This window comes from Vipera ursinii (genome assembly GCF_947247035.1).
Source record: "Vipera ursinii genome assembly, chromosome: 1".
Taxonomy (NCBI): domain Eukaryota; kingdom Metazoa; phylum Chordata; class Lepidosauria; order Squamata; family Viperidae; genus Vipera; species Vipera ursinii.
The window spans coordinates 344,978,931-345,004,756 of NC_139512.1; the positions used below are offsets into that span (position 1 = coordinate 344,978,931).

The following is a 25,826-nucleotide window of genomic DNA, read 5'->3' on the forward strand; positions in this document are numbered from 1 at the left end:
TCAGTGCCTGCTCTATGGGTCACTCTCCCGATAGATATCTAAAGACATTCCAACTCTGTTGGCTTTTTATGGTGCCGGGAGCACCTGCTGCCGGCATCAACTTCCCTCCGCCCTGTACGCTCCCACAGAGAGGGCCTCCTCAGGGTGCCACCGATCGGAGAATGTCAGTTGGTGGCCCCCAGGGGGAGGTCCTTCTCTGTGGGCGCCCCGGAACTATGGAATCGGTTGCCGGTTGAGCTCCGGATGGCCCCCGACCTTCGCTCCTTCCATCGCGAGCTGAAGACACATTTATTTGAACAAGCCGGCTTGGCCTGATGGGGGATGGGTTGGGTTTTTTATTGTCATTTTTAATATATGTAATTACTGTTTTTAGCTTGGGCATATCTTTAATATTTTTTAACTTTTGTATTTTTGTATTGAAAATTCAATACAAAATTCTTGAATTTCACAAAGCTGCACTTCCAGTCATTATGTCAAAGGATTTCCCCCCCCCCCAAAAAAAGTGACCGTTTCTTCTTCTTCTCACTCATTATAAACAGAAGGATGTCACAGTGAAGCCCCCTGACCTTGCGAACAAGCATCAAGATCCCTTAGCAAAGAAGAAACGGGAAGTACTTGCTAACGGGTTGCCAAACCACCTAAAGAAGAGTCGGTTGCACTATCACCACTACCACCATCGCCATCACCTCTACAGTTCAGATCGGGAGAATGACCTCAGCCTTTGTCAACATCTCAGGAAACGGAAGAAGTTCTTAAAAGGGCTACGACAGGTAGGAAGCCAAAACCTTTGGATTGTTTTCTTTGAAAGTACTACCCTTGCTGTCTGTCTGATTGCTTTTCTGGTTATTGCTGCGCAGTGGCTTATCAGCGACTGAATGTCTGAAATGGTACAGGGTCTCCTGCTTGAGCAGGATGTTGGGTTTAAAAGAACCTCATGGTCTTTTCCTGTTCTGTTATGCTGTTCTATTCTGTTATTTCTTGAGGCTGGACCACTGCAGCTGTTTGTCTATGAGAGGGGTAGGCAACCTCGGCTCTTTTAGGACTCATGGACTTCGACTCCCAGAATTCCTGAGTCAGCATAGCTGACTCAGGAATTCTGGGAATCGAAGTCCATGAGTCCTAAAAGAGCCGAGGTTGCCTACCCCTGATCTATGAATTACCACTGGTGAAAACGTAGCATAACTGTGTGGATGATGTATATGGGCATTTGAGCTGGTTCCCTCTTGGCATCAAGAGCGCATCTTCGATGTATTTCTAGTCTCCAGGAATCAAGGTTGGCTCAAGGGAGACGTTTGCTTTCCTTAACTCTTCCAGAGTGGGAGTTACTCCACTGCAGGGGTTAATGATGACGAAGTCAGGCATGGCTGTATAATACAAATAGGGCCGATGCCTCATATTGTGGGTGTCAAGCCGGAAAAGAAATGGTTGAGCTTGCAAGCATAACTTGAATTTATTTCTGGTATTTGGCTCCCCAGTTTCTATTTTACTGGGTAAGTTGCTACGGTTTGGTACTAATGGGGAGATTAATTGAAATGCAGACTCGTTAATTAAAGACAATTAAGGACAAAAGAATAGAGAATTAATCGTAAACAAAACAAATCCAAATGAGATCTGTTGCAGGAACTGACTGCTTCCAGAAGACATCTTAAGTGGTTTAATGAACAGATGGATTTCTTTTCCCTTGTCATCTGGCTCAATCTGTTGCTCAGGCCTCTTTACAGACCCCTTTTAGCACTAGTTATCTGTAAAGTGAAGCTAGACTGGATAGAGGATGATCTTCCAGCAGCCCTTTCTTGAAAGGACTGTGATCCATCCATGGATTCACATGCATGTCCAGCTTCAGAGAAGTAGGGAAGAGATTGCTAATCTAGCTCAGCGCAAGTCACTTTTCCAAATTGTTCTCTACCCTCCAGCTTTCAGTGCAATTCAGAACTTGTACATAATCTTCATTTTTTTTATCTTAAAGTGTAAACTCTTTGGGAGGACTATTTTGGAGGAAAGAAACAGGAAAAAGACTCCTTGATGCTCTCTGAGCTCGGTTGCTTGTTTGCAGATGTTTCATTACCCAACTAAGTAACATCATCAGTAAGAGTGTGGCATTTTCTCCCTGTTTGTTTACAGTATCTTGCTCTGCCTGTATTGATGGGGGTATGGTTTTATCCTTGGTAATTCCTTGATTACCCTTGATTAGGATATTGTTTTCTGTTTTATTATTTGCCTGGGATCAATCCCTGCTTATCTGTGTGTTGGTGGCTGGGGAGGATGTGTTCTGATTTTTTGTTTCCTTGTTAGCTTTTTCATTGTCTCTTTTGAAAGATGTGTAAATATGGTTTATCTCTATGTGTGGTTTATCTAAATGTGCAAATGGGGTTTACCTCTCTCTCTTCTAATGGAGGGAAAAATGGTTAAACATCTTATCTTCTGTTCCTATTCTGAATGTTTCTTGAAGTTGTCAAAGGGGATAGATATGGCGGCATATCTTAATTATCCACTTTTGTTCATCTTTAATGGTGTCGAACATCCTCCCGGTTGTAAAGACAATGATTTGCCTCAGGAGATTTAGTTGCTAGAGCAAATTAATTCTTAAGAAGTTTAGAAACACATGAAAACAGAAAAGGGCTTCTTGGAGAAAGCCATTTTAGCTTTTAAATATGGTTTTCTCAAATAGAATAGAATAGAATAGAATAGAATAAGGCCACACCTGGAAGGCCACACCTGGAATACTGCATCCAGTTTTGGTCACCACGATGTAAAAAAGATGTCGAGACTCTAGAAAGGGTACAGAGAAGAGCAACAAAGATGATTAGGGGGCTGGAGGCTAAAACATATAGGGAACGGTTGCTGGAATTGGGTATGTGTAGTAAGGAAGAGAAGGGTGAGGGGTGACATGATAGCAGTGTTCCAATATCTCAGGGGCTGCCACAAAGAAGAGGGAGTCAAGCTATTCTCCAAAGCACCTGAAAGCAGGACAAGAAGCAACGGATGGAAACTAGTCAAGGAGAGAAGCAACCTAGAACTAAGAACTTCCTGACAGTTAGAACAATTAACCAGTGGAACAACCTGCCTCCAGAGGTGGTGAATGCTCCAACACTGGGAGGTTTTTAAGAAGAGACTGGACAGCCATTTGCCTGAAATGGTATAGGGTTTCCTGCCTGAGCAGGGGGTTGGACTAGATGACCTCCAACGTCCCTTCCAACTTTATTATTAATAGAATAGAATAGAATAGAATAGAATAGAATAGAATAGAATAGAATAGAATAGAATAGAATAGAATAGAATAGAATAGAATCTGGAAGGGACCTTGGAGGTCTTCTAGTCCAGCCCCCTGCTCAAACAGGAGAACTGTCCTATACCATCTCAGACAAGTGACTGTCAAGCTTCTTTTTAAAAATCTCCAGGGATGGAGTGCCCACGATTTCTGGGGGCAAGCTGTTCCACTGGTTAATTGTTCTCACTGTCAGGAAGTTTCTCCTTAATTCCAGGCTGCTTCTTTCTGATCAGTTTCCAACCATTATTTCTTGTCCTGCCCTCTGGTGCTTTGGTGAATAACGTGACCCCCTCTTCTTTGTGGCAGCCCCTCAAATATTGGAATACTGCTATCATGTCTCTACTATTTCTTCTTTTCTTTAGACTAGCCAAACCCAAGTCCCACAGCCATTCTTTGTATGTTTTAGTCTCCAGGCCTTTGATCATCTTAGTTGTTCTTCTCTGAATTTTTCCCAAACTCTCAACATCTTTTTTATGATATGTTGACCAAAATTGGCTGCAGTATTCCAGGTGTGGTCTTACTGGGGTTTTATAAAGTGGTACTAATATCTCACATGATCTTGATTCTATGCCTCTGTTTATACCACCCAGCATCATATTGCCTTTTTTGGCGGCAGCTGCACACTGCTGGCTCATGGTTAAGTAATCGTCCACTGGGACTCTAGGGTCCCTCTCACAGTTACAGTTTTTAAGCCAAGGTCTTGCCCAATCTATACTTGTACCTTTGATTTTTCCTGCCTAAATGTAAAACTTTATTTTTCTCCACATTGAAACTCATTTTGTTGGATAGGGCCCATTGTTCAAGTTTGACAAGATCTTTTTGGATCCTGAGTTTGTCCTCTAGGCTGTTGGCTATTCCTGCCAGTTTGGTGTCATCTGCAAATTTGATGAGTTCCCTTTCAATTCCCTCATCTAAGATATTGATGAAGACATTGAAGAGTACTGGGTCTAGGATGGAACCTTGTGGTACCCCACTGCTTACTTCTCTCCATGTTGATGTAGTGCTGTTGAGGACTGCTCACTGAGTATGGTTTGCCAGCCAGCTACAGATCCATCTGGTGGTGATATTGTTTATTCCACCTTTTTCTAGCTTATCAAGAAGTAGGTTGTGGTCTACTTTATCAAATGCTTTACTGAAGTATGCTACGTCCACAGTATTTCACTGGTCTATTAGTTTAGCTACTTTGTCGAAGAATAAAATAAGATTGGTTTGGCATGATCTGTTTTTAACAAACCTGTGCTGGCTACCAGTTATACTGTATTTTTCCGTGTATAAGATGCACCCTTGTATAAGATGCTCTGGCATGCGAATTCCAAGCTTACAGCAAACAAAGTCAGCACTGGGAGCAACCACCTCGCAGCACTCTAAATAGATGCCTCCTGGCCGGCCTCACTCCCTACCCACCTAACCAGCATCTGGCACGATGAGCATGCATAGTCAGTTCACAGCAGCAGCCTTCCGACGCTGGTAAACAAACTGGCATGACCACCGGCATGATAGCAAGGCACGGGAAGCGAAGGCAGGTTTCAAATTCCCCACCGTTTCTCCACACCAATCAGTTGTTTGGTGGAGCGCCAAGCAGCTGAGCTGGCAAATCCAGAGGTTTGGCTGGCCGCGATTTATCGAGCAGGATGGCCTCGTAGCTGCATTCCACGGGGTCCCCGGCCAGCATACAGGTACGAGGGAGGGAAAGGGCTGTTGCTGCCATCCATGCTGCTGGTCCCCTCTGCTGCCTCCAGACGCCGCCATCCAATGATCTTTCCCCCTCCCGTTAGTGGCAAGCCCACAGGGGCTTGACACCTGTACCAGGCAGCATGGCAGCAGCATGTAAAGAACACACACAGGCATGCCCTGGGCTGCGGAGGTTACCATTATTTTTTCGTGTATAAGACGCTGCACTTCTATAAGATGCACCTGATTTTTGAACAGGGTGTTTGCAGGAAAAAATAGTGTCTTATACATGGAAAAATACGGTAAATTTGTTTGCTTCTAGGTGTTTGCAGATCTGTTTTATTATCTTTTCTAGGATCTTCCCAGGTATTGATGTTAAACTGATTGGTCTGTAGTTTCCTGGGTCCGTTTTTCCCCCCTCTCTTTCTTGAAGATGGGAACCACATCAGCCCTTTTCCAATCCTCAGGTACTTCCCCTGTGCTCCAGGATTTTTGAAAGATGTGGTGCAATGGTTCTGAGATAATGTCTGCCAGCTCCTTCAGAACTCTAGGATGTAATCTGTCAGGCCCCAGTGATTTGTATTTGTCAAGGTCGGATAGATGTTCTCTTACCATTTTCTTGCTTATTTCAGTTTTTGTTTCTAATTTGTCTTTTGCAGTGGTTTTTTTTGGTATGTTGGGCTATCGTTTCTTTTTGTGTGAAGACTGATGCAAAGTATGAGTTAAGCAGCTCTGCTTTCTCCCTGTTGCCTGTTATTTCCTTGTCATCTTCTCTCTTTAGTTTCCTTGACTTTTTTCTTGTTGTTAATACGTTTGAAGAATTTTTTTTTAAATTATCTTTGGTTTCTTTTGCAAATCTTTGTTCATTCTGAGCCTTTGCTTTCCTGACTTCATCTTTACATGTTCTGGCTGTGTGCTGATAATCGGCCTTAGTTATGTGCCCCTCTTTCCATTTTTTGTATTTATCCTTTATGTCTTTCAGTTTGTCAGAGACATCTTTGTGCAGCCATGCTGGTTTCTTCTTGAATTTCTTGTTTTTCTTTTTCAGTGGTATTGTGCTACTCTGGGCTTTTATGATCACATTTTTCAGAGTTTGCCACACTTCTTGGGTTGTTTTCCCCTTTTGGATTTTCATCCATGGGATCTTTCCTAGGTTCTCTCTGAGTTTGTTAAAGTCAGCTCTTTTGAAGTTCAAGATACTGATTGGATTGTTTTCTTTTGCTAGTGTTTGTGTTATATTAAATTCCAGTATGATGTGGTCACTTTCACCCAAGGTTCTGGCAACTTCAACTCCTTCTATCACTTCTTCTCTATTAGTTAGAATTAAGTCCAATATGGCTTTACATCTAGTTCCCTCCTCCACCTTTTGGATGAAAAATTTGTCAGCTAGGTTGGTAGCAATCTGTCTATCTCCCACTTGCTACAGAGTTTTTCTCCCAGTTGATATCTGGATAGTTGAAGTCTCCCATTACTATTGTGGTATGCTTCCTACATACAATTGTTAACTAGTTGGCAAAGAGTTCATCTATTTCTTCTGATTGGTTGGGTAGCCTGTAATATACACCTATGGTAATGTCACTTTTTTTCTCTTTTATATTGACCCATATACATTCTGGAGAGATTTTATCTTTGATCATGTGCATTTCTGTAGATGTGTAGAATTCTCTTACACATAGTGCAACTCTCCCTCCTCTTTTGGTAGACCTGTTTCTTTTGAACAATTTGTATCCATCCATCAGCCCATTCCATTCATGGGTTTCATTCCACCAGGTTTCTGTAATACCAACTATGTCATACCCTCCCTCATGTACTATTGCTTCTAGTTCACCCTGTTTGTCCCCCAAGCTTTGAGCATTTGCATATAAGCATTTAAGGCTTTTGTCCCTGTGTGTGGGTATGTTTCCTGCACCTCCTGAATGTTGTTTGAGTTTTTCTTTTTTTCATATCTGCCCACCTCGTTGTTTGTTTTCTTGGAATTTATGATTGGTTTTGGAGTCTAGAGATTCTGAAGAATGGTCACCATTCCCCCCTCAATTTTAGTTTAAAGCCCTCCTGATGAGTTGGGCCAGTCCTTTTCCAAGTCCGTTTTTCCCTGTTTTCGTGAGGTGCAGCCCATTACTTGCCAAGATTCATTTGCAAAGGAAATGCAGTCCATGATCCAGGAAACCAAAGTTTGCTTGGCAATACCAACACTTTAGCCAATGGTTTATTTCTAGAATTTTTCCCCTCAATGGGTGTTGACCTTTCATTGGGAGAACTGATGAGAACACTACTTGTGCTCCTAGCTTCTTAATTTTACTGCCTAGTTGTTTGTAGTCACTCACTATTGTACTCAGGTTCTTTGTTGTGTCATTCTTCCCAATGTGGAGGAGGAGGAAGGAGCCGTAACATGTAGGCCTAATTATTCTGGTTAGGTTCTCAGCCACATCTTTGATTTTTGCTCCAGGGAGACAACATACCTCCCTGGATTGTATGTCCAGTCTGCAGATGGATGATTCTGTTCCTTTGAGGATAAAATCTCCTATTACCAACACTCGCCTTCTTATTTTTTGGGGTGGGGGGCTGCCGTCTGGGGTGCTTTTATGTTTATCTCTGGTGTGTTTGTTTGAGGTGACTCTTTTAGGGATATTTGAAGTTGTTTCCTTGCTAGGTGTCTGCATGGGTTTTTTTGAGAGGAAGGTTGTGGGTCTGCTTGTTTCCATCTAGGGCAGGGGTAGGCAACCTTGGCTCTTTTATGACTCGTGGACTTCAACTCCCAGAATTCCTGAGTCAGCTGACTCAGAATTCTGGGAATTGAAGTCCACAAGTCTTAAAAGAGCCAAGGTTGCCTACCCCTGATCTAGGGGCAGAAACTGATAGCTCATTTTTAGTGGGGCTGTTTCTGGTTGAGTTGGATTGGGAAGAAGGGGTTTGTTAATTGTATGAGTATTGTGTTTCCTTCTTTGTGTGACATACCTCCATTTGTCTTCTTCCAAGGGTTTATCAGTAGTAACCAGCATTCAGTGGATCAGACATGTGAGAATTTCATCCTCGTTTTTCAGATTTGCTCATAGGAGTGTGAATTCTCTTCTGAATGTCTGGGAGGAAGGGAGAGACAAGGCTGTTGATAGCCAAGACATGCATTACATGAGACCAGATACTATCTTATTTCAACTTTCTTCAGTCTAGTGCCCTCCAGTTATGTGGAATAATTCCTCTTCAAATTCCAAGCCAGCATGCCCAAGGCTCTAGGTTGAGTGAGATTCTATTATGATGTATTTATACTACTACTGTAAATTTTATCATGCATCTCAAATGTCAACAGCTGCAACATTTTCCAAGTCTTTATATGACTCACCGTTTGTGACCACCAACTATAAAGTATGATTTATCTTATTCCTTCATCCACAACTAACCAGTGCAACAACCTGCCTCCAGAAGTGGGGAATGCTCCAACGCTGGAAGTTTTTAAGAAGAGACTGGCCAGCCATTTGTCTGAAATGGTATAGGGTTTCCTGCCCGAGCAGGGGGTTGGACTAGATGACCTCCAAGGTCCCTTCCAACATTATTATTATTATTACAATACTCTTATTCATTTCTCTTTCGGAAATTAAACATGCAAATGCAACAAACCTGAGCATATCAGAAAGAATGCTCATGAATTGGTGACTAGCCTAAAGATTAGTGATGTGCATTGCCTAACATTTTGGAAATTGATCTTCTGGAAAACTGCACAGCAGTGTTTCTCAACCGTAGCCGTTTTAAGTTGTGCGGACTTCAACTCCTTGAATTCCCTAGCCAACCTGCAGAGCTGAAGTCCACCCATCTTAAAAGGGTCAAGGTTGAGAGACACTGCTCTAGAGGTTCCATTCCAACCAGAGACCATGCTGAGCCAGCAGTTTTGTGGATGTCCTGGCAGTTTTCTGGAAGTCAATTGTAAGAGAAGGAGTGACAGAATCTGGGGACAGAGTTAAAAGAGGGATGAGCCTAGAATCCCTACGTAGCCACAAGCAAACTAAGTCAATCCACCCTTGAATTCCATTGACCCTTATTTACCTCCAAGCAGGTGCTAACCATTAGTTGAGATGACACCTGAGGATAGACATGACTAGCAATAAATAGTTTAATTGAACCTACACGTATAGACCTGATCATACATACATGCCGGAAATTAATCCTCCAAACAGAAAGCAAATGGATTCTTAGCAATAAATTTCTAACGCAAGGAGCTATTGAGTATCCGTACCTTCGGAAATAGGGAACTCTTGACCCTGTTAAGTGTGATTGGATGCTGCTAGATCTAATGTTAAGGAATGCTGATTGGGTTAGTGGATGACTGTACAGTATATTATATGATCCTTGGCAGTGACCTTCTGGGTTGAGGTAGAAGCTGCTGGTTATGATCAAACTCTTGCCTGACAGATGGTCAATATAATGACAACGAAGTTCTACCCTCTGTAAGTAGACTGACACTAAACAACCCAGAGCTTGAGTTTGTTTGCTTGATTTTGTTCTGACCTGAGTAGAAGGGGTGGGGTGGGGTGGATGAAGAGGGTAGAATGCAGAATAAAGAAATACTGGAAAAATGCATACAGGTAGCTCTTGAGTTACGACCACACTTGAGCTCAAAATTTATGTTGCTAAGCGAGACATTTGGTAAGTGAGTTTTCTTGCCACAGTTGTTAAGTGAATCACTGCTGTTGTTAAGTTAGTAACACGGTCATTAAGTGAATCTGGCTTCCTCATAGTTTTAGTTTGTCAAAAGGTTGCAAAAGGTGATCGCATGACCACCAGGACACTGCAACTGTCAGAAATACGAGTCAGTCGTCAAACATCTGAATTTTGTTCACACAAAATGCTGCAATGGTTGTAAGTGTGAAAACTGGTCATAAGTCACTTTTTTCAGTGGCATTGTAACTTCGAATGGTCACTAAATGAACTGCTGTAAGTCAAGGACTACCTGTACATAGGGTTTTCTCAATTATTGTACGAGTATACGTATGTAAAAAAAAAATAGAAATCATTACAAAAGGAGCAGGCACTGATGTTGACAAAGAAAAAAATCAGCTGCAAAATCTGAGCATACATGTAGTCCTCAACTTATGACCCTTTTTTAGTGACTGTTCATCGTTACAATAGCACTGAAAAAAAGGGACTGAAAACTGGTACTTATGTTTTGACACAACCGTTGCTGCATCCCCATGGTCATGTGATCAAAATTTGGACGCTTGGCAACTGGCATGTATTAATGACAGTTGCAAGGTCCCGGGGTCTTGCAACCACCATTTGTAACTAGCTTCCAACAAGCAACGTCAATGGGGGAAACCATATTCACTTAACAAACGCATGATTCACTTAACAGCTGTGTCAGAAAAGGTTGTAATATGGCACACAACTCATTCAATAACTGTCTTGCTTAGCAATGGAAATTTGGGGGCTTAATTGTGGTCTTAAGTCGAGGCCTCTCTGTTCTCTCTGTGCAAGAAAATTATATTCTTTAGAAGTAATTCAGGGCTGGTGGGGGTGGGGGGGACCAGCTAATGTTGCAGAGCTGGTTCTAGTTGCTGCCTGTGGAAAGTTCAGGCGGTGTTATTCCATTTTTCTGACACAATATTTGGTAACTGATGTTCCATGACTGAGAACTGTGTGAGAGAAAGGCAGGAGATTTAATTAGTCCCCAGATCCACCACTGTGTATGGAAATGTTCAGTTTAGCTCAGCTGTTTGCCTCTGTGAAACTGTCTGCTGGTGCCACTTTTAATAAAGTGCAAATCAGACTTCAGACAAAACCATATGCTGAATGCTAAGTTCTGTAATCTCTCCAGCTTTCCATTCACCGTTCAGGCAATGCTTCCTCTAAGTGGGGAAAATACCTCTTTATTCTAAAAGGTGCCATTCCCACCTCAGAATGAGTGGCTTTGTATCAGGATCTGGATATTGAAGGTGTCAGCACCTACTTTTAATTCTCGTGTGAAATATGTGATCCTCCCAGGTTAACATTCCTCACCTTACACTTCAAAATATATGATCCTTGATTATTATTATTTTTTTGGGGGGGTGTTATTTCTCTAACATAGCAAATGCTATCTTGGGGAGCATTAGTAGGAACATAGCATCCAGAGCACAGGAAATTGCTGTCTACTTTTTCCTGGCCTGGCCCCATTTGTCCAGTTTTCGATACCATCATTCAAAAATTGGAAAAAGTCCAATGCACGGCTACCAAAAAATTGTGGGTCTGCAAACCAAGGAACAATTAAAAGATCTGGAAAAGCTTAGCACAGGCAAGCGATTAGAAGTGAGATGATAGAATTCTTCAAGTATCTGAAGAAGTACTGGTAGTCCTCAACTTATGACTGTAACAAAGCCCTGGATTTCCATTGTAAGTTTAGATGATTGTTAAGATGAGGCACTCAGATGACCAGACCTGATTTTACAATTTTGTTGGTAGTAGTCATTAAGCTAATGCCATGGACGTTAAGTGAGTCAGCGTATTCCTATGGATGTTTTTTTTTTGCTGGAAACTGGCCCCCAAAGGCCATAAACCAACAAAAAGTGTCATAAATTGTGGTTAACTTCAGAACTGGCCCATAAGTAGCTTTTGGGGACTCAGTCAGCGAGGACCACCTTATTGACCTACTGTCAATTATTCCAGAAAGTGGAAGAATAACCAATGGGTTAATGGGATTAAATCTGTAAGGAAGGAAATTCAGATTAGATATCAGAAGAGACTCTCTGAACATATGAGCTTCAGCCAGTGAAATAGACTAGTCCATGAAGTTCTCCTTCAATAGAGGTTTTTAAACAGAGCTGGAAGGTCATTTGTCAGAGATGGAAGCGAATCCCACACTGACCCAAGAGTTGGACTCGGTGGCCTCTAAAGAACCATCAGACACTTTGATTTTATTATTCTTTTGAAATCTCTAATTAAAATTGTAGATAGAGGGGGAAAAACCCCTATCCTACAATACCCTTTTCTTTTTCTGCTACTCTATTTCAAAGAACATCAGAGTTGGAAGGGGCCTTGGAGGTCTTCTAGTCTAATCCCCTGCCCAAGAATTTTTCCAGAATAATGGTTGTCTAATCTGCCAACCTAGCAGTTCGAAAGCACGTAAAAATGCAAGTAGAAAAATAGGGACCACTACGGTGGGAAGGGAACAGCGTTCTGTGCGCCTTTGGCGTCTAGTCATGCCGGCCACATGACCACAGAGACGTCCTCGGACAAGTGCTGGCTCTTCGGCTTTGAAATGGAGATGAGCACCGGCCCCTAGAGTTGGAAACGACTAGCACGCATGTGTGGGGGAACCTTTACCTTTTAATCATTTCTTGAAAATTTCCAGTGATGGAACACCCATAGTTGTAGGAGGCAAGCTGTTCTGTTGATTAATTGTTCTCACTGACAGAAAATTCCTCATTTCCAGGTTGAATTTTCTTCTGATGACCTTCCACCCACTGCTTCTTGACTTACCCTCAAGTGCTATGGAGAATAAACCAATGTCCTTTTCCCTAAGACAACGCTTCAAGTATTGGAAGATGCTATCGTGTCTCCCCTAAAATGTCTCTTCATTAGGCTAAACATGTAGTTTCCTTAGCTATTTGTGATATGATGTAGCCCCCAGACTCCTTGTCATCGTTGTTGCGTGTGTGTGTGTGTGTGTGTGTGTGTCAGTTGTCTGGAGGCTAAATCATATGGTTTATTCATTTACTTGCCTACCTTCAGTTCTTCAAAGGTAACAAGCAGAAGGAGAGCATTGTTTTCCAAAATTGTTCTGGTTCATTTTCATGTCTATTAAGCAAGGAATGATACTAAACCTTTAAAGGCTTACCATCTGAATTGTAATCAGAATTCAGGAATGGTGTGGCAAAGGAAACCAACCTATTTTCTTGTTGACTTCCCAGAAGCTTCTTTTTAAAAAGATCCCCATCCCCACCTCCAATAGGTCCTTAGTGAGCTTCCCACTGTTAGGCATCATCTCCATCTCCTTCTGGAGTGATCAGAGGTCAGTTGAAGATGTTATCACAATTTGAATCATCTCTATGGCAACAAATAGCCCATTATTGCATCATCACCATCATCATTCAGGTCTCCCCATCCTTGCAGTAAACCCCACTGCATGGGCAATGGTGGAAACTTTGCCCATGCTGGAAGCACAGATTGGTCTATCTATTTTCTTAAATGATGAGAAGTTGCCTGAAAGGTAGTTTGACTTCCCTTTTTCCCTTCACCTCTAATTTTTAGTAGGATTTCGTTTCTCCATATGAGAAACGTACGAGGAATGGTTGCAGGAATTGGCCATGTCTAGTTTAATGAAAAGAAGGACTAAGGGGTGACACGATAGTAGTGTTCCAATATCTAAGGGGTTGCTAGAAAGAAGAGGGGGTCTACTATTCTCCAAAGCACCTGAAGGCAGGACAAGAAGCAATGGATGGAAACTAATCAAAGAGAAAAACAACCTAGAACTAAGGAGAAATTTCCTGGCAGTTAGAGCAATTAATCAACAGAACAGCCTGCCACCAGAAGTGGTGAATGCTCCATCACTGGAAGTTTTTGAAAAAGAGATTAGACAACTATTTGTCTGAAATGATATAGGGTCTCCTCCTTGAGCAGGGTGTTGGACTACATCGCCTCCATAGTCCTTCCAATTCTGCCATTCTGTTATTCTGAACCAATCAGAAGAAAATCTTATTTGTTTTCTCAGTTCAAAAGGATTTTCTGACTGGCATGGCCCCAATTTGACCTGGCATTAGTCAGGAGTAATTTCCCGTGTTCCATTTCTCTGCTATTTGAAGTGCTGCTCCAGGGAACTCCAGGAAAATGTAGCTTTCCCAAGGACTAAGGAAGAATCAGTAAATCCTTGGAAACTATTTCCCATATCCATGACTTATTTCAAGACAACCAAATCTGGGTCAAGAGCCAGATGTTCTACTAAGACAGGGGTCTTTAAACTTGGCCCTTTTTATGACTTGTGGACTTCAGCTCCCAGAATTCCTCAGCCAGCATGAGTTGAAGTCCACAAGTCATGAAAGGGCCAAGTTTGAAGACCCCTGTACTAAGAGCAAAATAGCATCCACAGCCACACATCCAAAGCCCCCACCCCTTTTACATAAAAGAGTCAGGCCTTTGCATGGTGAATACCATCTTGATTTCCCACCCCCACCCTTTGCTGCTGAAGCACTGCAACACTGCTATATTTGATTTGTGCTAATAGTTTCTACCTTTCTTGATTTTTCCCCCCTCTCATGTAGTTTTATGTTAATCCAATTATCAGAACGGCTCCTAATTAATTTTCTGAAGGAAATCGTGGAGCTGTCCAAGGTGACATAATTTACAAGTTATATCCTTGATGAAAGGAAGGAAGCCAAAGCAACCTGTTATGAACACAGGAGACAAAGCAAGGAGGATGATTTTTAAAAATCTGTTGAAGCCTTCCAAATGTTAGTAAGTCAGTGTTTTCTTTCCAACAGGGTAAAAGAAAGACCTCAAATATTTGCCCATAATTTAACTGGGTTCGTGCAGTCTGCTAAACGTGAGACTCAAATTAACAAAAAAAAAATAATTTCTGTATTTATGTAGCATAATAGCGTGGTTAAAACAAATAAAACATATCATGGCTTAATAGGCTGATCCACCTAATATATTAAGATAATGGATTCCCATGCATGCTAAGCATTTAACATATCCAGATCTATTTTTTTAGTTTAAAGTTAAGTGAATCCAGCCTGAAAGTATACTGTTCTAGAGTTCTTTTTAAAAAAATAGCAGCACGGTATTTTCTTCAATTTTGTAGACTAGCTTCGAGTATAGATGCTAGGAGGAGGCTGGGGCATCCCACCACCCCAAAATTGAGGATTATGTTGACCCCCTGCATGATCAGATGTTCACCATGGTTTACAAATACAGGGGTGAATAATGAACCAAAAGACTGAATTTATTTAATAATTCTTGGTTTAAAGTCTTCAATGAATGCAACCTCTGCCTTACAAATGACTTTAACACAAGACATCTGCTTTCTAAGCATCAAAGGAAAGGAAAAAGTTCCCTTGACCCATTTCGTGGACCAATCTATGTTGTTTTCTTAGCAACAGGCCTTGGGATTTCCCCATAATCTATTATCTAACTCAGCTTAGTTTTATGAGAGCAGTGAAGGTCAACCAGATGTTGCCACCTGCTGTGCCGGACCACTAAATTACACACTGAATACCCAGCTAGCGTTCCTTTGGGTTCTATAATACACAGTTGGAATAATTGTAGGATACGCACACTGATTATAAGACATAATAGGAAGTGTTAAACACATTGTCCTATGCTGCAATCCTGGAACATACTGCATATGGCTTCTTACTTCTGAAATATCCTTGGCCCTCAAAATCCAATTTCTTCAATTGGATACCTTTCTGGCAACTTACACGAGAGGTGTGGGATTTCTGAAAGTACCCCCTGGGTCCCCTATGAAACAGAGTCTGTTTCTGCAGTATATGATCCATTAGAGCAGGGGTCCTCAAACTTGGCCATGTTAAGACTTGTGGACTTCAACTCCCAGAATTCCCTAGCCAGCCAGTGGCTGTTTGAAGTTACAACTCCACTGAAAAAAATGATTTATGACCATTTTTTATACTTACGACCGTTGCAGCATCCCCATGGTCACATGCTCAAAATTCAGATGCTTGGCAATTGACTCATACTTATGACAGTTGCAGTGACCGGGGCTCCTGTGATCCCTTTTGCGACCTTCCTGACAAACAAAGTCAATGGGGAAGCTAGATTAACTTAACAGCCGTGTTACTAGCTTAACCCCCGCAGTGATTCAATTAAAGACTCTGGCAAGAATGGTTGTAAAATGGGGCAAAACACCCTTTAAAAATGTCTCAGTTAGCAATAGAAATGTTGGGTTCAATTGTGGTCATAAGTCGAGGACTACCTGTATATCATATGAAAGCCAGTTTAGTGTAATGGTTAAAATGCTGGCTTGGAAACCAGATGACTGTGAGTTCTAGTCCCACCAATCTTGATGGCCAGCTGGCAGATTTGGGGCCAGTCACTCTGTCTCTCAGCCCAACCCACCTCACAGGGTTGTTTTCTTGGGAAAACAGGAAGAGGAAGGAGGATTGTATATGTTCACTGCGTCAAGTAAGTTATAAAAGTAATAACTATAGGATAAAAAAATCTAATGAATATAAAAAATAAAAAATGGTGGCTTTTTCACGTCTGTATTAAATTTATATGCAGATACAGGGGCTGTATCTGTACTCCTTCAAACTGTGTGTGTGTGTGTGTGTGTGTGTGTGTGTGTGTGTGTGTGTGAGAGAGAGAGAGAGAGAGAGAGAGAGAGAGAGAGAGAGAGAGAGAGAGAGAGAGAGAGAGAGAGAGATGGAAGAACATGGATGTAAAATCAATTATTTTTGAATCTGAACACATTTCAAAAAGCATGCATTTTAATTGGAGCATTTTTAGTGTTACGGATTGCTTTGCCACATTTGAAGTGCAAAATTGGATCTCAGTCTGAGTATAGATTGAGAAAGTTGGATCGCATCAGTTTGCATAATGAGAGAACTCGAACAAAACCCTTGATCATCCTTCAGCTGAGCTGGGGGAAAGAGGCTTTGAGAAAGGCATTTGGCAAACATTTCTGTATTCTCTTTTAATGATTCCTGCATTCTGCCTTGCCATTAATTAACTAGGCTGTCACGGTTGAAGTGAGCAAAGCAGGTAGTAGGAAACGAGAGAACAGAAAGGGCCATTGTATAATCTAACCTGCAGGTGGTCATGAGACAGGAACATAAGACATTCCCATAAAAGATTTGAAAAACAGCTTTTCTAATGTAAACAGCTCTTCCTGTGCATCTCTTTCTAGACTGTGTAGAAACCAATTGGTACCTAGAAAAAAACTAATGGAAGATAGCAGTCTTCTAGTATTTAAGGAAAAGGAACACGGTGGCTTAGTGGGTTAGGACGCTGAGCTTGTCGAACAGATGGTCGGCAGTTTGGCGGGTCGAATCCCAAGTGCTGCATAACAGAGTGAGTGCCTGTTACTCATCCCAGCTTCTGCCAACCTAGCAGTTCAAAAGCACGTAAAAATGCAAGTAGAAAAATAGGGACCACTACAGTGGGAAGGTAACAGTGCTCCGTGTGCCTTTGGCATCTAGTCATGCCAGCCACATGACCACGGAGACGTCCTCGGACAAGCGCTGGCTCTTCGGCTTTGAAACGGAAATGAGCACCAGCCCCTAGAGTTGGAAACGACTAGCACGCATGTGTGGGGGAACCTTTACCTTTATCTTTAGTATTTAAGGGGCTGTCACACAGAAGAGTGGGTCAACCTATTCTCCAAAGCACCTAAGGGCAGGACAAGAAGCAAAGGATGGAAACTAATTAAAGAGAATAACAACCTAGAACTAAGGAGAAATTTTTGACATTGAGAACTATTAATCAATGGAATGGCTTACCTCCAGAAGTTGTGGGTGCTCCATCACTGGAGGTTTTCTACAAGAGATTGAACACCTATTTGTCCAGAATGGTATAGGGTCCCCTGCTTGAGAGGGTTGGACTAGAAGACCTCCAAGGTCGCTTCCAACTTATTATTCTATATCCCATGTTCTAATTTTCATTGTTAGTAGGGCTACTTGCATCTGCAGTCAACATTTCTTACGTAGGCCTTGCCTATGTTTTCACTTGTGAAGTGGAAATTAGAGAGAGAGGAAGAGGTTAGGTCTAAGTGGAAAAACAGGGAGAAGGCAGTGTTTTTCCCAAAAGTTCTTCTGCTATATGGTACCAAAGGCTTTGCTAACATGTTGGAGAAACCAGATTTTGTATCTGGTCTGAAAGGGGTAAAGAAGCATTTGTCCCAAAAGTGTTGTTTTTTCCCCAAATGGCAACTGGATTTTCTTGTTTTTTTTTCTTGAAGGTGTTTCTCTTCTTATCCAAGAAGCTTCTTCTGTCCTGGCTGACTGGTGAAGAATGGAAGGATTTATATTCCTTGCAGTCATCTGGTCATTAGCACTCTCTCAGAGAGTCATCGAGGTTTATCTGTGCCCTCAGGGTCACCTGAATTGTGCCAGTGGGTGTGGAACCTTCTTGGAACTGCTGAAAGGAGTATGTTGTAAACAGGAGACAGGTGGTGCGTTGTATCCCTTCCATTAGGAATATAAATCCTTCCATTCTCCACCATTCAATCAGAACTGAAGAAGCTTCTTGGATGAGAAGTGAAACGTCTTCAAGGAAAAAAACACCAAAGAAAGTCCAGTTGCCTTTTGAAAAAGCACTTTTGGGACAACCATGACCTAGATGACTGAGAATCTCCATAGAGATATTTGTTATTTGTTATAGCCTTTGTTATTTGATATAGCTCCTGCAAGGGAGAAGAAAAAAAAATTACAACCTTCACTTTTTATCTGCAAATGGACACTTCTCTCTGCTATCTTTGACAAAAAGAAGAGCCAAAGAGAAAAAGGAGGCTTGTCCTCTAACCAGGAGATTAACTTAGGAAAGGAACATCCAGTTCAGTTTGTATAGCTTCCCACTGTGCTCCTGGGGGAGTTGTCAGAGCAGTGACAATAGATTTACAACATGCTGTTTCAAGTTTGGATTTGCAGCCTTACATTGACATCTTAGTGCTCTTTAGCAAGTGCTTTCATTATGGCTGTCCAACAGCGGCTAATTGAAAAGAAAGCAGCAGAGACATCTGGGCCAAGACAGGAAAGATGAATGATTTTCATAGATCAAGCCTGCAAATGTCCGTTGTAGTGAATCTGAAGACTGAACTTCACTAAATTAATGCTGGCTGGGGAATTCTGGGAGTTGAAGTCCACTCATCTTCAAGCAGCCAAGGTTGAGAAATACTGGTCTAGACCAGGGCTCTTCAAACTTGGCCCTTTTATGACTTGTGGACTTCAACTCCCAGAATTCTTCAGCCAGCGTGCCTGGCTGAGGAATTCTGGGAGTTGAAGTTCACAAGTCATAAAAGGGCCAAGTTTGAAGAGCCCTGGTCTAGACCTTCCCAATCATCACAAAGTAGGCTGATTGGGAGGGAATAATTTCCAATTTAATCCCCCCCCCCCAAAAAAAAGAGGAAATAAATAATATGCAGGGTAATGTGACAGAGTGGAGTGCCACCGTATTGAAAACCAGGAGGACCTTATCCAACCCTAATCCTTTCTGGTCAAATTGATACAAGTCTGTTGTAAAGGTTGTGCTATTTTTTTTTTTAAATTTAACAACCAAATTTCTAAAGCCATCCACAGGTAGTCCTTGACATATGGCCACAGTTGGGATCAGAATTTCTGTTGCTAAGCAGGATGGTTGTTAAGTGAGTCAAGCCTGATTTTACAACCTTTTTTGCCAAGGTTAAATGAATCACACAACTGTTAAGTGAATCTGGCTTCCCTATTGACTTTGTTTGTCAGAAGCCAGCTGGGAAGCCAATCATGTGACCCTGGGATGCTGCCACCATTATAAATACATGCTGGTGGCCAAGCACCCAAATTTTGATTACGTGACTTTGGAGATGCTGCAACGGTCATAGGTGCGAGGACCAATCATCACTTTTTTTTCAATGCCTTTATAACTTTGAATGTTCTCTAAATGAATGATTGCAAATTGAGGACTATCTGTACTTTGAGTGGCAAACATACCATAAAAAAGAGAAATAATCACACAGACGCACACAGACACCCTATAATGCCTTGGTAAGACCACACCTGGAGCACTGCATCCAGTTTTGGTCACCACAATGTAAAAAAGATGTTGAGACTCTAGAAAGGGTACAGAGAAGAGCAAAAAAACTGAGCCGGGGACTGGAGGCTAAAGCACATAAGGAACGGTTGCTGGAATTGGGTATGTCTAATTTACCAAAAAGAAGGACTAGGGGTGACATGATAGCAGTGTTCCAATATCTCAGGGACTGCCACAAAGAAGATTCAGTCAAGCTATTCTCCAAAGCACCTGAAGGCAGGACAAGAAGCAACGGATGGAAACTAGTCAAGGAGAGAAGCAACCTAGAACTAAGGAGAAACTTCCTGACAGTTAGAACAATTAATCAGTGGAACAACCTTCCTCCATAAGTGGTGAATGCTCCAACATCTATTCTATTCTATTCTATTCTATTCTATTCTATTCTATTCTATTCTATTCTATTCTATTCTATTCTATTCTATTCTATTCTATTCTATTCTATTCTACACTCAAGCCCTCGGTTGAGGTCCTTTCATTAAAATCAAACTTCCAAACCAACAGCCTGACTCTAATTCCTGGGGGACTAGCCAAGTTTTCACAGCCTTCTAAAGGGCCAGTGAGGTTGGAGTTGTTGGTATCTCCTGTGGGGGGGGGGTGTTCCATGGAGCAGGCACCATGACAGAGAAGACCTGCTTCTTTGTCCCCCTTGGGTGATATTGTCCCACTGGGGGGAACTGGAGCACATCTATTTGATCCTGATCCACTCAGGGTTGACTCAGTCTTCCATCCTTCTGAGGTCAGTAAAATAAGGACCCAGATTATTGGGGGCAATATGCTGACTCTGTAAACCACTCAGAGAGTGCTATAAAGCACCATGAAGCGGTATGTAAGTCTAAGTGCTATTGTATCGCTATGTTGTATGGACATAACATGGTGTGTCCAGCATTGTCTGTGCTGCCTCATTCTGGACCAACTGAAGCTTCCAAATGCTTTTCAAGGGCAGATCCTTCTACGGCACATTGCAATATTTCAATTGGGTGGTGACTAATGTATCAGTGACAGCGAGCAGTGCCTCCTGAGCTAGGAATGGGAACATCTGGTGCACGAGATGTATTTTTGTAAAGACCTTCTTGGGCACAACTGCCACCTGCTCCGTATTAAAACTGGATCACTGATCCAAATCCAGAATCCCAGAGGAACCTGAATCGATTATCAGAGAAACATTTTCCCCCAAAACTAATTCAAGAGCAGTCCTGCCCCATCCCCCACCTTTCTACCTCCATCTCTACCAGTCCCAAACTCTTTTTAAAAGCAAAAGGAAAGAGACAACAATTACCTGGCTAAATCAATTGGCTGAATCATTGCAGCTGCCATAACAGGAATGCAAAAACAGCAGAGAAATCGGAAGAAGCAAGTTAATGTAGAATGCTTGATAGCTAAGGCTATCAGATCTGTGATGCAATAATTTGCAAGTTCATTAGAGTGTTGGTTTTTCAATGACCTTTTGTTGCCATCTATTGGTCCCATGGGGTTCTGCCTCTCAGATAGGATCAAAGTATAGGTAGTCCTCAACTTACGACCAGTTGTTCAGCGACTGTTCAGAGTTACAATGGACCTCCCTGGGAGTACCTATGACCTGGTTCCAAAATTCTGATGGCCAGGCATGTTGGGCACTTGGCAACTGGCCGGCATTTACAGCCATTTGTAGTGCTCTGTGTTCATGTGACCACGTTTGATGATAGTTTTAAGTTTAAGTTTAAGTTTATTGAATTTATATACCACCCTTTTCCCATAAGACTCAGGGCAGTTTACAAGGTATTTAAAAACGTCAATACAATACAAAGGTTAAAAACAATTAAAAATAATTAAATTTGATCCCTGAAAAATATAAAAACCCCAATTAAAAACTCTCAGCCTGGGCCGGAAAGCTCAAAGAGCCAGGTCTTCAGGTCCCGGTAGAATGACCGAAGGTCGGGGGCAGTCCTAAGCTCCACGGGCAGCTGGTTCCAAAGGGCAGGCGCCCCCACTGAGAAGTTTTGCCAAAAACTAATATTTACTTCCAGTTTTTGGCAAGATCGGCACATAGTAAGCCATTGGTTCACTTAACGACCACAACATTGATTTTATGACCTTGGCACTTGTTTAACAACCACCATTAAAAAGATTGTAAAGTCGTCTTGGACATGTGGGTTAACTGATTTCTGACCATCAGAACGTACAACTATGATGGGCAGGCTCTATTGCAGTCATAAGTTGAGGACTACATGAATCATAAAAAGTAACCATGAAATCATCATGAAATTATAGGATCCAGCTTCCTCTCAGTTCAGGAATCCAAATTAAAGAATCCCAGAATGGTTATTAGTTTCAACTTGAACAAATCCACTGTAAGACAGCCCAACGTTGAGCAATTTCTTCCACTGCTCTGATTGGCAGTAAGACTTTTCTAGCATTCAGTTGGAGTCTGTCTTCCTGAAATTTAATTCATTATTCTCAATCCTGCACACTGGGACAAGATAGAACAACTCCTGACCTCTTCCCATATATCACTGCTTCAAATATTTGAAAGGAGCTAATTTATCCCTCCTCATACTTCTCACAGCTAAATCCCTCTTCAGTCTTAGTTTCTAGTCTTTGGATCCTCTTTGTTGTTGTTCTCTGGACCTGTTCTAATTTCTCTTAATCCTTCTTAAACATAGGGCCTGATAGATGTGGGATTTGTCAGGCATGAGAGATCAGGTCCACACATGAGAAGGCTCAATTAAACTGATTTATTGCTACTCATGCCTATGCACAGAATGTTCTCAACTAATGGTTAGCATCTGCTAGGAGTTAGATAAGATTTGGGGAGTTGGACTTTGTTCCCTTGTGACTATGTAGAGATTCTACGCTGATCCCCTTTTTTAACTCCGCCCCCAGGCTCTGACACTCCTTCTCTTACAGGATTTGATCAAATAAGAGATACGGTAATTAAAGTTGAGAAATAAAATAAATAGGAGAAGTATGTGCTTGGGAAAGTGAAATAGGCTATAGGATCACATAACTGTCAGAATCCATTTATATCACATTTCATAAATGTATAGGTAGAACATTGTGCTTAGTCTGGGGATTCTGCCATCCCTCCGAGGGGTGGGGAGAGGATGGTTACTTAAGGCGATCTTCAAACAACAGGGAAACGTTTGAACTGGGGGAGGGAGGTGGAGAGGGGGATCTGGATCGCATCTTCATTTACAACTGAAAAGGAAGAAGCAATAAAAAAACAGGGAGAGTTCCCTTTCCCACAGAAGGGCCTGACACCTAAGCAAATGATGGGACCAAATGGATGAGGGGGAGGGGACTGAAATGGAAATGCTTTATATAGGGTTGAAATGTAACTTTGTTAGATTCTGTCTTGTATTGCCACAATCGATTCCATCCTAGTAAACATTTTCCTTTTGGACAAACTTGCATCCAAGAGTTCTTATTTCCTAAGATGTGGATTGAGGTGGGTCCTGACAGTAGACGGAATCTAACAAAGTTAGTCCTGACAATAACTTTCTAATTGTAGTGGGGAACCAAGTTTTTTTCTCTCCATAGAGCGCCAGTTCGTCTAGTGGTTAAGGCACCAGGCTAGAAACCAGAAGACCGTGAATTCTAGTCCCACTTTGGTCTTGAAAGCTGGCTGGGTGACTTTGGGGCAGTCACTCTCTTTGAGCCCAACCCATCTCACAGAGTTATTGTGGGGGAAAATAGGAGGAAGGAGGAGTATTAGATACATTCTCCATGAGTTTATAAAAATAATTAGGATAGATAGATATAGATAGATAGATAGATAGATAGATAGATAGATAGATAGATAGATAGATAGATAGATAGATCGAACATAAATAAAAGTAGGATTTTACTCTTAGGTAAGAAAAATCAATTGTACAGGTATATACTAGATGAAACCTGGCTTAATGCCAGTAACTCTGAAAGGGGTCTTGGAGCCCTAGTGCGCAATCACTTAAATATGAGCTAACAGTGTATGGCAGCAGCCAAAAAAGCCACTGCAATCCTGGGCTGCATTAAGGGATAGAATCAAAATCACATGAAGTTCTAGTACCGCTTTACAAAGCCTTAGTAAGACCATACAGTTCTGGTCACCACAGTACATAAAAAGATGTTGAGAATCTGGAAAGAGTGCAGAGAAGAGCAACAAAAATGCTTAGGGGGCTGGAGGCTAAAACATACAAAGAACAGTTACAGAAATTGGGTATATCTAGTCTAATGAAAAGAAGGAGGGGTGGGGGAAAACATGATAGCACTGTTCCAATATTTGAGGGGCTCCTACAAAGTCAAAGTGGTCAAACTATTTTCCAAAGCACCAAAAGGCAAGACAAGAAACAATGGTTGGAAACTAAGTAAGGAGAGAAGCAACCTAGAACTAAGGAGAAATTTCCCAACAGTGAGAGCAATTAACCAATGGAACTGCTTACCTTCAGAAGCTGTGGGTGCTCCATCACTGGTGGCTTTCAAAAAGACATTGAACAACCGTTTGTCTGAAATGATATAGGCTCTCTTGTTAGAGCAGATGGTCGGACTAGAAGACCTCTGAGATCCCTTCCAACTTTATTATTCTATGTTCTGTGTTCTATAGGCAGTGAAAGCCTATAATATTTAAGCAGGTTTACTGAACAGATGGAAATGCTTGCTAGAAACAGCATTTGCAGGAGGGATTCAAACTGTGAGGAAGTAAAATACTAGGTCCAGTTCTGGTCATCACAATACAAAAAGGATACCCAAAACTGGAAAGAGTCCAGAAAGAACAGAAAGATGGTGAAATTCTTAAAGGAATTGTGTATGTTTAACTTAAAGAAGACAAGGCTAAGAGCAGTTTTCTAGTGATTGAAGGGCTGTCATAAGATTTATTTTACTAGCACCTAACTGGGAAAGCTACTAAGCAATGGAACAGTTTGCCTCTTAGAGTTGGGGGAGAGGAGGTGCTCCATCACTAGATGTTCTCAAGAAAAGACTGGACTGCCGTTTGTCTGGGATGATATAAGGATTCCTGCCCTGGTCAGGGTCTACAGATTTCAAAGTCTCTTCCAATGAAAACTGGGTAGTTGTGACCAGTGCTTTTTTTTGTTTTTTAAAAAAAGGTGCCACAACTCACACATGTCATACAACCTGCCTTGCCTACCCTACAAGGTTCCATTCAAAAAAAGGTGCCGGAACTCCGTTCTGGGCATTCTATGACAAAAAAAAAAAAGCTCTGGTTGTGACAGTGTAAATGAATTTCCACCCCTTTGCATAGGCATGACACATAGCCCAAACAGGCAGAGCTTTGATTGCAGTGCTGCAGCTGTTAGTGTACCTATTTGTTTGTTTACTGAATTTATTTGCCACCCATCTCATAGCGAATGACTCTGAGTGGCTTGTTGTGTGCCTTGCCTCACCCTCTGTGGATGTTGCCGACTGCTGCTTCTCTTATTGATAGCTACCACTTTCAAGATTCCTGAGTGGGAAGGGCCAAAGATGAATTTCAAGAATGGTGTACACTGGACTGGATAAACCCACAAGTCTGCACAGCCATCAGCTGAGTTATTGAGAAAGCTCTCAGGGCCAAAAGGCTGACTCTCTTATCACCTTAGATGCCTAACCAGGTGATAACACTCAGCCAATCTCAGAGAAATGACAACAACAAGTCCACAAGGCCATCTTCATTAGTACTTGAAAATCCCCAGACACATACATAAACACACATACACATAACTTAGAACACGGGTGTCAAACTCACCATGTCACATGATGTGTCATGATGTATTGCAACTCTTTTTGTATTGCCGGCAATGGGGTGGGCGTGGCTTCGGTATGATGAAACCGGCTGGCCGGCCGGCAGTTTGACACCCCTGACTTAGAAGATGGCAATGAAAAATCACTTCTCCATGGTTGCCAAGAAAACTGCAGAGATATATCCTAATGATCACGAGTGGGACCTGAGTGGAGAGAGATGGCTAGCTAACAACACCTGGATCAGGGGTCTTTAAACTTGGCCCTTTTATGAGTTGTGGACTTCAACTCCCAGAATTCCTCAGCATGCTGGCTGAGGAATTCTGGGAGTTGAAGTCCACAAGTCATAAAAAGGGCCAAATTTGAAGACCCCTGATCTAGATGACCTTGGCTGACTTGAAAAAGGCTGAGCTAGTTAGTGCCTAGAGCTGTGGTGGCGAACCTATGGCACGCGTGCCACAGGTGGCACGCAGAGCTCTCTCTGTGGACACGT

At 42.0% G+C, this 25,826-nt stretch overlaps 1 protein-coding gene across 1 annotated transcript in view; it reads left to right on the forward strand.

Annotated features, from left to right (window-relative positions):
* Positions 1-25,826, forward strand: part of LOC310650820 (autism susceptibility gene 2 protein homolog) — a gene marked incomplete at both ends in the record, with an annotated part of 430,057 nt that overhangs the window by 206,616 nt on the left and 197,615 nt on the right. The window contains one exon of the mRNA XM_083379585.1: positions 540-770. Coding sequence (XP_083235711.1) covers positions 540-770 — 231 coding nt within the window. The remainder of the gene's footprint in view (positions 1-539; positions 771-25,826) is intronic.